The sequence below is a fragment of the Mustelus asterias genome, chromosome 7 (genome assembly GCF_964213995.1).
Source record: "Mustelus asterias chromosome 7, sMusAst1.hap1.1, whole genome shotgun sequence".
Lineage (NCBI taxonomy): Eukaryota > Metazoa > Chordata > Chondrichthyes > Carcharhiniformes > Triakidae > Mustelus > Mustelus asterias.
The window spans coordinates 35,644,995-35,657,393 of record NC_135807.1 but is presented as its reverse complement, the minus strand read 5'-3'; the positions used below and the strand labels follow the sequence as shown (position 1 = coordinate 35,657,393).

Genomic DNA, 12,399 nt, shown 5'->3' with positions numbered 1-12,399 from the left:
TGCTCCTACAGTATAAAATTGTTGTTTTCCCTTACATTGATGTTTTTGTGAATTGACGAAGATGTGGGGTTAGGTTGATTGACCATGCTAGATTGCCCCTTTGTGTCAGGGGGATGGCAGAGTAAATATGTGGGGTTACAGAGATAGAGCCTGGGTGCGATGGTTGTTGATTCAGGCTCAATGGGCCAAATCCCTCATTGTAGGGATTCTATGCGTTCAAGACAAAAAGCTTTAACAATGTTTTTTTTCCGCAAACTCAAGTGCTGTACTAGCAAATGACTATTGTGTCTTTCTTCACAGCAGGCACAGAAATCACCAAACAAAAAATACTCCTACGAGAAACATTAGTCTGGCCACACAGTGCAATTCTCAGTAAAAATAATATGGAGACAATGCCTTGCACAAGCCTTTCTTGCAACATTGCAAATACATCAAATGCCTTGTATAGTGGCTGCAAACTTCCTGATTTTCATACTCTAATCCTTTAGCTATAAATGCCAAAATTCCACGTGTTTTCTGTATGTCCTGTTGTATCTGCATACCAGTTTTCTGCGACTCACGCACGAGGACACCCAGATCTCTGCACTGAAGAACCCCAAAGTCACTCTCAAAAGAACAAAGAACAATACAGCACAGGAAGCCCGCACCGCTCCCTGGTCCAAACTAGACCATTCTTTTGTATCCCTCCATTCCCACTCCGTTCATGTGGCTACCTAGATAAGTCTTAAACATTCCCAGTGTGTCAGCCTCCACCACCTTGTATAAATCTCCATTTATACAAGTTGCTTTTCCATTTTTTCAACCAAAATGGATAACCACACACTTATCCACATTAAACTCCATCAGCCACATTTTGACCCCCTCATCTAACCTAGCTAGATCCATTTGTAAATTTATTTCCTCATTGCAACTTACTATCCCAACTATTTTAGTGTCACCAGCAAATTTAGTTATAGTACCTCCTATCCCCGAATCCAAGTCATTAATATTGATTGTAAATAGTTGGGGCCTGAGGACTGAACCCTGTGGCACCCCACTATTTAAAACTCATTCATTCCGACTTTCTGCCTTCTGTCAATTAGTAAGAGTTTTAACAACACCAGGTTAAAGTCCAACAGGTTTATTTAAATAAACCTGTTGGACTTTAACCTGGTGTTGTTAAAACTTTTACCGTGTTCACCCCAGTCCAACGCCGGCATCTCCACATTCTGTCAATTAGCCAGTCTTCTATCCAAGCTAATAAATAAACCCTAACCCCTATGTGATCCTACCTTGTGTATTAACCTTCTGTGTGGCACCTTATCAAATGCCTTCCTGAAGTCCAGATATCCTACATCTACAGCATTCCCTTGGCTTGTTACATCTTTGAAGAACTCTAGCAAATTAGTCAAACACATTTACCCTTCATAAAACCATGTTGACTCTGATGGGTTGCATTCTGACTTTCCAAATGTCCTGTTATTACTTCCATAATAATAGTCTAACAATTTCCGAACAACAGAACTAACTGGTTTATAGTTTCCTACTTTCTGCCTCCCTCCATTTTTGAATAAGGGCGTTACATTAGTATTTTCCCAATCCACTGGAACCTGACCCGCATCCAGGAGATTTTGGAATATTACGACCAATGGATCCACTATCTCCGCTGCCATTTTTTTTTAATACCCTAGGATGTGGGCCATCAGGCCCTGGAGACTTGTCTGCCTTCAATCCCAATAGTTAGAATCATAGAATCCTACAATGCAGAAAGAGGCCATTCGGCCCATCGTGTCAGCACTGACCACAATCCCATCCAGGCCTTATCCCCATAACCCCATGCATTTACTCTAGCTAGTGCCACTGACACTAAGGGGCAAATTAACATGGCCAATCCAACTAACCTGCACATCTTTGGACTGTGGGAGGAAATGGAGCACCTGGAGAAAACCCACGCAGACACGGGGAGAACGTGCAAACTCCACACAATGATCCAAGCTGGGAATCGAACCCGGGTCCCTGGTGCTGTGAGGCAGCAGTGCTAACCACTGTGGCACTGTGCCGCCTCTATTTCCCTATTGATACTGATTGCTCTAAGTTCCCCCCTTTCTATTTCCTCTCCTTTACCTGTTACGTTTGGTATGCTACTCATGTCCTCCACCATGAAAACTGAGGCAAAATATTAATTTAGCCGTCATTTCTGTGTTCCCCCCTATTAACTCGATGTTAGGGAACTTGGGGAAATAAATAGTGATGTCTTGAGGAGTGTACATATTAGAGGTGGTGGTGCTGGAAGTCTTAAAGCGCATCAAGGTAGATAAATCCCTGGGACCTGATGGTGTATCCCAGGACATTGTGGGAGGCTAGGGAGGAAATTGCAGGTCCCCTAGCAGAGATATTTGAATCATCGATAGTCACAGGTGAGGTGCCTGAAGATTGGAGGGTGGCAAATGTTGTGCCTTTGTTTAAAAAGGGCTGCAGGGAAAAGCCTGGGAATTACAGGCCGGTGAGCCTCACATCTGTGGTGCGTAAGTTGTTGGAAGATATTTTGAGAGACAGGATCTACAGGCATTTAGAGATGCAAGGACTGATTAGGGACAGTCAGCATGGCTTTGAGAGTGGAAAATCATGACTCACAAATTTGATTTGAGTTTTTTGAATGGGTAACCAAGAAGGTAGATGACGGCAGTGCAGTTGATGCTGTCCACACGGACTTTAGCAAGGCCTTTGGCAAGGTACCGCATAGTAGGTTGTTGCATAAGGTTAAATCTCACAGGATCCAGGGTGACATAGCTAAATGGATACAAAATTGGCTTGATGACAGAAGCCAGAGGGTGGTTGTAGAGGGTTGCTTTTCAAACTGGAGGCCTGTGACCAGCGGTGTGCCTCAGGGATCAGTGCTGGGCCCACTGCTATTTGTCATTTATATTAATGATTTGGATGAGAATATAGGGGGCATGATTAGCAAGTTTGCAGATGACACCAAGAATGGAGGCATAGTGGATAGTGAAGAAAGTTATCTCGGATTGCAACAGGATCTTGATCAATTGGGCCAGTGGGCTGACAAATGGCAGATAGAGTTTAATTTAGATAAATGCGAGGTGATGCATTTTGGTAGATTGAACCAGGGTAGGACTTACTCAGTTAATGGTAGGGCGTTGGGGAGAGTTACAAAACAAAGAGATCTGGGGTATACGTTCATAGCTCCTTGAAAGTGGAGTCACAGGTGAACAGAGTGATGAAGAAGACATTCAGCATGCATGGTTTCATTGGTCAGAACGTTGAATACAAGTTGGGACGTCTTGTTGAAGTTGTACAAGACATTGGTACGGCCACACTTGGAATACTGTGTACAGTTTTGGTCACCCTATTATAGAAAGGATATTATTCAACTAGAAAGACTGCAGAAAAGATTTACTAGAATGCTAACGGAACTTGATGGTTTGAGTTATAAGGAGAGGCTGAATAGACTGGGACTTTTTTCTCTGGAGCATAAAAGGCTGAGGGGTGATCTTATAGAGGTCTATAAAATAATGAGGGGCATTGATCAGCTAGATAGTCAATATCTTTTCCCAAAGGTAAGGGAGTCTAAAACTACAGGGCATAGATTTAAGGTGAGAGGGGAGAGATACAAAAGGGTCCAGAGGAGCAATTTTTTCACAGAGTGTGGTGAGTATCTGGAACAAGCTGCCTGAGGTAGGAGAAGAGGCGGGTACAATTTTGTCTTTTAAAAAGCATTGAGACAGTTACATGGGTAAGATGGGTATAGAGGGATATGGGCCAAATGCAGGCAATTGGGACAAGCTTCGGGCTTTAAAAAAAAAGGGTGGCATGGACAAGTTGGGCCGAAGGGCCTGCTTCCATGCTGTAAAGTTCTATGACTCTATAACTCTCTGGTCTCATCCTGCAAAGGACCAACATTCATTTTAGCTAACTCTTCCCTTTTATTGAAGCTTTTGCTATCCTTTTTTATATTTTGTGCTACTTTTCTTTCATAACTTACCTTTGCTCCTTTTATTACCTTTTTAGTAACCCTTTGTGGATCTTTAAAAGTTTCCCAATCTTCCAGCCAGCCACTGGCCTTCACAATATGGCATGCCTTAGTTTTGTCTTTATGTTGTCTTTAATTTCCTTGCTTAGCTATGGATGTTTTTGTCCCCTCTTACAATCTTTCTTCTTCTCTGGAATAGTTTATTTGTGTCACACAAAGGCTTTCATTAGCACTGCAATGAAGTTACCATGAAAATCCCCTCGTCACCACACTCCGGCGCCTGTTCAGGTACACCGAGGGAGAATTTAGCATGGCCAATGCACCTAACCAGCACGTCTTTTGGACGGTGGGAGGAAACCAGGGCACCCGGAGGAAACCCTAAGAGACACGGCAAGAACGTGCAAACTCCACACTGAGATTGACCCAAGCTGGAAATCAAACCTGGGTCCGTGGCACTGTGAGGCAGCAGTGCTAACCCCTAGGAGGAATTCAATATCTCCTTGAACAACTGCCACTGCTCATCAATTGTACTACCTTTTAGCCTTGCTGCCCAGTCCACGAAGGCCAAGTCTGTCCTCTTGCCTACATAATTACCTTTGTTTAACTCCAAAATATGAGTGTGGGACTCTAATTTCTCACTCGCAAACAGAATTTTGAATTCTATAATACTACGGTCACTCTTCCCTAGAGAATCTTTAACTATAAGGTCATTAATTAATCCCTGCTCATTACACAATATCAAATCCAGAAGAGCATGCTCTCTGGTTGGTTACACAACATATTGCTCCAAGAAACAATTTCTAATGCATTCAATGAACTCTCCCTCGGGGATAACTTTGCCAATTTGATTAATTTGATTTTTTTTATTCATTCGTGAGACATGGGTGTTGCTGGTTGGTCAGCAATTCTATGATTTTTAACTAGCAACTGCAAAGGAATGGCGATATATTTCCAAGTCAGGATGATGAGCGACTTGGAGGGGAACTTCCAGATGGTGGTGTTCCCATGTATCTGCTGCCCATGTCTCCCAAATGAAAATGGTCATGGATTTGGAAGGTGCTGTCTAAGGATCTTTGGTGAATTGCTGCAGTGCATTTTGTAAATAGTACACACTGCTGCTACTGAGCATCGGTGGTAGGATGTGGTGCCAATCAAGTAGGTTGCTTTGTCCTGAATGATGCCAAGCTTTTTGAGTGTTGTTGGAGCTGCACCCATCCAGGCAAGTGGTGAGTATTCTGTCTCACTCCTGACATGTGCATTGTAGATAGTGGACAAGCTTTGGGACTCGGGAGGTGAGTTACTCACTACAGTATTCCTAGCCTCTGACCTGCTCTTGTAGCAACTGTGTTTATGTAGTGAGTCCAGTTGAGTTTCTGGTCAATGGTAATCACAAGAATGTCGACAGTGGGGGATTCAGTGATGGTAACTTCACTGAGTGTCATGGAGCGGTGGCGAGAGTCTCTCTTATTGGTGATGGTCATTGCCTGGCATTTGTGTGGTGCGAACATCACTTGCCACTTGTCAGCCCAAGCCTGGATATTGTCTAGGTCTTGCTGTACTTGGACATGGGCTGCTTCAGTATCTGAGGAGTCACGAATGGTGCTGAACATTGTGCAATCATCGGTGAACATTCCACTTCTGACCTCATGGTGGAAGGAAAGTCATTGATGAAGCAGCTGAAGATGGCTGGGCCTAGGACACTAACCTGAGGGGCTCCTGCAGAGATGTCCTGGAGCTGAGATGACTGACCCTCCACAACCACAACCATGTTCCTATGTGCCAGGTATGACTCCAACCAGCAGAGTTTGTCCCCTGTTACCCATTGATTCCAGTTTTGCAAGGGTTCCTTAGTGCCACACTCAGTCTTGATGTCAAGGGTTGTCACTCTCACCTCTGGAATTCAGCCCTTTGTTCATGTTTAAACCAAGGCTGTAATGCAGTCAGGAACAGAGTGACCCTGGCGAAACCCAAACAGGGTGTCGCTGAGCAGGTGCTGCTTGATAGCACTGTTGATGACCCCTTCCATCACTTTACTGATGATCGAGAGTAGACTGATGGGGCAGTAATTGGTTGGGTTGGATTTGTCCTGCTTTGTGTGTACAGGACATACCTGGGCAATTTTCCACATTGTCAGGTAGGTGCCAGTGTTGTAACTGTACTGGAAGAGCTTGGCTAGGGGAGTGGCAGGTTCTAGAGCACACGTCTTCAGTACTATTGCCGGAATGTTATCAGGGCCCATTGACTGCAGTATCCAGTAACCGTTTCTTGATATCACATGGAGTGAATTGAATTGGCTGGAAACTGGCATTTGAGATGCTGGGGACCACTGGAGGAGGCCGAAATGGATCATCCACTCGGCACTTTGGCTGAAGATTGCTGCGAATACTTCAGCCATATCTTTTGCACTGATGTGCTGGGCTCCTCCATCATTGAGGATGGGGATATTTGTGGAGCCTCCTCCTCCAGCGAGTTGTTTAATTGTCCACCACCATTCACGACTGGATGTGGCAGGACTGCAGAGCTTAGATTTGATCCGTTGGTTGTGGGATCGCTTTGCCCTGTCTAAATCTTGCTGCTTATGCTGTTTGGCATGCAAGTAGTCCTGTTTGGTAGTTTCACCAGGTTGTCACCTCATTTTAACGTATGCCTGGTGCTGGTCCTGGCATGCTCTCCTACACACTCTGTTGAAACAGGGTTGATCCCCTGGCTTAAGAACATAAGAAATAGGAGGAGTAGGCCATCTAGCCCCTCAAGCCTGCTCCGCCATTCAATAAGATCATGGCTGATCTGATAGTGGGTTCAGTTCCACTTACCCGCCCACTCCCCATAACCCTTAATTCCCTTAATGGTCAGAAATCTATCTGTGACTTAAACACATTTAACAAGGTAGCCTCTACTGCTTCATTGGGCAGAGAATTCCAAAGATTCTGGGAGAAGTTGTTCCTCCTCAACTCTGTTCTAAATTGACTCCCCCATATTTTGAGGCCATGCCCCCGAGTGCTTGTTGCCATTGTAAGTGGAAATAACCTCACTGCTTCTACCCTGTCTAGCCCCTTCATTATCTTATATGTCTCTATAAGATCTCCCCTCAACCTTCTAAACTCCAATGAGTACAGGCCCAGTCTACTCAATCTCTCCTCATAAACTAACCCCCTCATCTCCGGAATCAACCTGGTGAACCTCCCCTGTACCCCATCCAAAGTTAATATATCCTTTCTTAAATAAAGGGACCAAAATTGTACACAGTACTCTAGGTGCGGCCTCACCAGTACCTTGTACAGTTGCAGCATGACCTCCCTGCTTTTATACTCCATCCCTCTCGCGATAAAGGCCAACATTCCATTTGCCTTCTTGATTACCTGCTGCACCTGCAAACTGAGTTTTTGTGATTCATGCACAAGGACCCCCAGGTCCCTCTGCACAGTAGCATGTTGTAATTTTTCACCGTTTAAATAATAGTCCATTTTACTATTATTCCTTCCAAAGTGGATAACCTCACACTTACCAACGTTATACCCCATCTGCCAGATCCTTGCCCACTCACTTAGCCTATCCAAATCTCTCTGCAGACTCTGTGCCCTCCGCGCAATTTGCTTTCCCACTCATCTTTGTGTCGGTCCCCTCCTCCAGATCGTCTATGTATATGGTAAATAGTTGAGGCCCCAGCACCGATCCCTGCGGCACGCCACTAGTCACTGATTGCCAACCGGAAAAGCACCATTATCATTAAGTGGGGATATGCCGGGCCACGAAGTTGCAGATTTTGCTGAAGTACCGTTCTGCTGCTATTGATGGCACACAGCGCCTCATGGATGCCCAGTCTTGAGTTGCTAGATCTGTTTGAAGCCTGTCCCATTTAGCATCCAGTCTATCAATGGATTTAAAAGCACATGGTAGGCATGAAGTAACCTTTCCTAATTAGCCTAGTCTCCCTATACTTTTCACATCACTATGATGCCCCTGTAATTACAGGCCTTCAATCTTCAAATAAGTTTCTCAGTTTAAAACAAACTTACTGTTCCAATATTAGTTGTCTTTGGTCTTCCTGAGATTTACAGATATCTTTAATTTTATCGAGCAGCCTTGTAACTTTGTTTTCTAGGTCTGCATAGAATTCTTTTCCTTCCTGTGACTTCTTCATCAGGTCTTCATAAGCTTCATATGATGCTACTAACATCTGGATGTTAATGTTCCACCTACAGAAAAAGAGGATAAAAGTGTCACTTTTATCTTAAGTGGCATCACCCAAATGCACTAAAGTCAATTAACTGGAAGCTAATGATGCTGAACAAGAACAACAGACAAAACAGGAAATGCCTGGAAATAAGTCGTCAGGCTTCATCTACGGAGATGAAGATTGTTTTCAATCTTTCAACAATTCTGCCTGACCTCAGTATTTACAGTACTTGTTTTTATTTCAGATTGCTAGCATCCACAGTATTTTGTTTTTGTACAAGGATAACAGAGCACAACTTCAGGTTCAGTGACAAAGCTTTTGGCCAAACTTAGAATTTATGGGTATATTTGCATAAGAGGTACAGTGGCATGGTAGTTATGTTACTAGATTGGTAAACTCGAGGACTGGACTATTAATCCGCAGACACAAGTTCAAATCTCACAATGGTGGCCAGGGAATTTAAATCGTGTTAATTAAACAAAACCTGAATAAAACGTCAAGTTTTCAGTAATGGTGACCATGAAACTACTAGATTATCATTAAAAACCCATCTGGCTCAATAATATCCTTTAGGGAAGGAAATCTATAATTTTAGGTAGTCTGGTTAGCCTATATGTGACTGCAGACACAGAAACACAGTTGACTCTTAACTGCCTAAGGAAATCGCCAAGCAAGCCACTTGGTATTTTCAACAGGGTGGTTCACCACCAGAGTCTCGAGGGCAATTAGAGATAGGCAACAAATGCTGACCTTGACAACATTGCCTGCATTGAAAAACAAAAACTCTACAAACTACTAATGTTCAGCAAATATAATGAATCAATCCAGTGGCTATTCAACTAACATTGGGCTTCATCACTCTACACTTGCCTTGCCTTTAAAGGAGTGGGATACTGATTATTTGGAAATGCTAATTTTGACTGTCCAACGCATATGCATGATGCATTTCATACTATTATCATTCTCCATTCAAGTTAGTATCAATTAAAAACTTTTCAGCCAAGTAACACTTCAATAAAAGTTTTCAGAACTAACGCCTTTGCAATTTCAAAAAGGCCTGGCCTTACCTCTCCACTACACATGAAGAATAATTTACTCAAGTAAAGTAATTTTATTTCTATGAAACTATAAATATAAGACAGGTTTTGTTATTCTTTCACCTTTACCTTTGAACAGGCAGGCCCTATACCCATTGGAGTTTAGAACAATGAGAGGTGATTTTATTGAAACAGAGCTAATCATGAGGGGAATTGACAAGGTGGATGCAGAAAGGATGTTTCCCCTTGCTGGTGGACTCCAACTTAAAAATTAGCGGGTCTCTCACTTAAAAATAAGGATTCTCCCATTGAAGATGGAGGTCTGGAGATTTTTTTTTGTCTTGAAAGTCTTTATTCTGTAGCATTCCCTTCCTTTAAAGATGCTTGTTCACCAGCTTGGGGAAAACACAACTAACTTATTTACAGGTTAAAACAATACAGAGACTTGCAGCTTCATGGCTGCAATCAGCTCCCAAGATGACTCTGGGTACAGAAGCTCGCACTTACCAGGGTGATCCCCTAGCTTGCTCCTCAGTTGGTTCTCCAGGTCATGTGACCCTTACTCTGCAGATTGATCCTTAAAGGGGCAATACCACACTTCCCTGGAGAACAGTGGAAGCTGGATCATTGAATATGTTCAATGTGGAATTAGACAGTTTCTTGACTGACAAGAGAGTCAAAGGTTACAGAGGGTAGACAGTCAAGAGGAGGTGAGGTCATAATCAGGTCAGTCATGATCTTGTCAAATGATGGAGATATTTCTTGCATGAAAGAAATGAATGCAATTTTAATTAGCTTTCGTATCATACATGGAATAAATAATTTGTGGGCTCAACATTTTGCAAAACAAGTTATTTTTGAAATTGCATTAGTTGCTTTACTGGTAACTATATAGATTAAATTCAGTTGGTAGTTTACAATCTCTTTGGTTTCTCTTAATTGGTGATTTTGTTTCTTTGCTTTGTATTCAGAGCTCTTCACTGTCAGCTATAGTTCATAACCATTGCACAAACTGGAGATTAAACATGGGACTTCTCTGGTTCATATACAGCACCACGTGGTATACTTTGCAAAGAAGCTGTTTCAATAAATACCTCTCCCTTGATCAGCTACTCACTTATGTTCTGCTTCAGTGAGAGTTTTCCTAACTGCAGCATACTTGACATTAGCATCTGTCAAGGCCTTTAAGATGTTTTCCTGGGCAGCAAGATTTTGATCAATGTATACTTTTAGTTGATCATATTTCTTCAGCTGTTCTTCAAAAAGTTTCTGAAAGGACAATTTAAGAAAATTGCACATGTTGTACTGAATACATCAACATTATTATTTATTTGCCTTTCCCAATAACCAAAAGTAAATTATCTTCCAGCCACAAAACAACTACCCTAAAACTAGTCTTCATACGACTGAAGAATTTCAATCAAACAGCAATCAGCTCTCTTAGGCAAGTCTTTGCTAAACTCAGAGCAAGGGCCAAGAGACTGAATGGGGAGAAAAATAAAAATACAACTACTACAATGAGAAGCATGTGGGCTAAACCTGTAATAATGTCGACAATATTTAAACCAAGCAGCCGCTGGACCGTACAGCTGAACACTAACATAGTCCTAGTTTTGGATTTGACATAAGCAATTTAGTCAAACGTAAGTTGCAGGAACAATTTAGCATTAGTTGGACTTGTGAAGGCTGTTTACAGCATTGTTTTTGAACTGCCCTGAACTTCTTTATTCATTACACATCAATGTGGTGCAGTTGCGTATCAACCTTCATTTCGGAATGGTCTGTTGTCACCAACGTTGTAGTGATGTCATCCTTCTGAATGGTATCTCTGAGCTGCTGTATGAGTGAGGCACGCTGGTCTCTCATTTCCTCAACCTTCAACAGAATCCGCTTCATATTCTGGAGAATGCCCTTTTCCTCTGTAAAAGATGGGGCCAAAAGCACTGTGCATTACTGTACATTAAGAGGAGGATGCTGTAAACTATGCAAAGCCGCTGGTCACTGCCAGCAATCCTACCTAATATGTAGCAAAAGAAATTAACTCAGGAATGAGAATAGAGTAAGACAAGCCAAAAGAGTACATAAAATAGAAGATTGTAAACGTCTGACCTGGAGCAGCTTTACTTTTGAATGCCGAGTACAGCAGATGAAATAAATAAAGAAAAGGAAAGAGAGTAGGGCAACTACAGTGTCTGCAAAAAATAAACGTCACAGATACTGTGTGGATAGCTCTTTTGAGGTCGTGTTGGTACGGTAGGGTGGAATAAATAGAAAAGCACGTTTACAAATTGTCTGGAACCTACTTGATCTAAAAGTAAGCAAAGCCACGTGATATGTGTTGAATATCCATGTTCTTTCCAGTTTAAGAATTATATACATTTCCCCTAGGGTTAAGAAAGAGGCTGGGGGGCGTGTCCCTTGTGTATGTAAACTAAACTAGCTCAAACATGTCCATGAAGTCCTACAGTTGAACAGCTGACCAACACCCCAGTGAAAGTAGGCACATAATAAATGACTACAAGAGCTAAAAGGTGAAAGGCAAGTTAAATGATAACTCAACAATGACTCTAAGGCATAAAATTAGCAAAAACAAAGTGTTACACAAATTATGTGCTCAAATAGATAGAAAATACACTTCAATACCATCAGAGACAGTAGGAGTTGGCAAAGCAGCACGAAGGTCTTCCAAGGGTCCACTCAGCAACCGTAAGTTGCTGATGTGTAAATTCATTGCTTTGTGCAGCTCAGTATTGGTGAAGCTGGCTTTCTCATGTACTTCCATGTACTTAGACCACTCCTTGCTGAGTTCGGACATGCCACTTGGTGCAGCCCTTTTTCCAGTGACCTCCTGAAATTTCTGCTCTGCTAATTCATCCTGGTCCATAAGATCCTTAAACTCTCTCAATGATGCTTCAACATCAGTGTATACTCCAGACAGGACTGGAGGGGGAAAAAAAAAAATCAACCAGTTAACCCAGTGTCATCTTTTCCATCAATATGCACAACACAATGAACCTCAATCAACAATTTGTGCTGAACTGGCCTTTCTCAGCTAGACAAAGTTGGTTGATAGATATTGCTGACTAGCTACAGATGTGATAACAGTGACACTGTTTTTGTCATATACATTGTTTTTGATAAAATACCAAATGCGCATACACAAACGAAATAGGTTACACCATCAAGTATAGGCCACAGAAAAAAAGGAGTAAACCATG

General features: G+C 42.4%; 1 protein-coding gene across 2 annotated transcripts in view; it reads right to left on the bottom strand.

The window, feature by feature from the left end:
• ptpn23a (protein tyrosine phosphatase, non-receptor type 23, a) overlaps nucleotides 1–12,399 on the bottom strand; it is an 87,369-nt gene that overhangs the window by 20,040 nt on the left and 54,930 nt on the right. For both annotated transcript variants that reach the window (XM_078215856.1, XM_078215857.1), the window contains 4 exons: nucleotides 11,825–12,121; nucleotides 10,946–11,100; nucleotides 10,299–10,450; nucleotides 7,984–8,163 (listed from right to left, as the gene is read on the bottom strand). In XM_078215856.1, coding sequence (XP_078071982.1) covers nucleotides 7,984–8,163; nucleotides 10,299–10,450; nucleotides 10,946–11,100; nucleotides 11,825–12,121 — 784 coding nt within the window. The remainder of the gene's footprint in view (nucleotides 1–7,983; nucleotides 8,164–10,298; nucleotides 10,451–10,945; nucleotides 11,101–11,824; nucleotides 12,122–12,399) is intronic.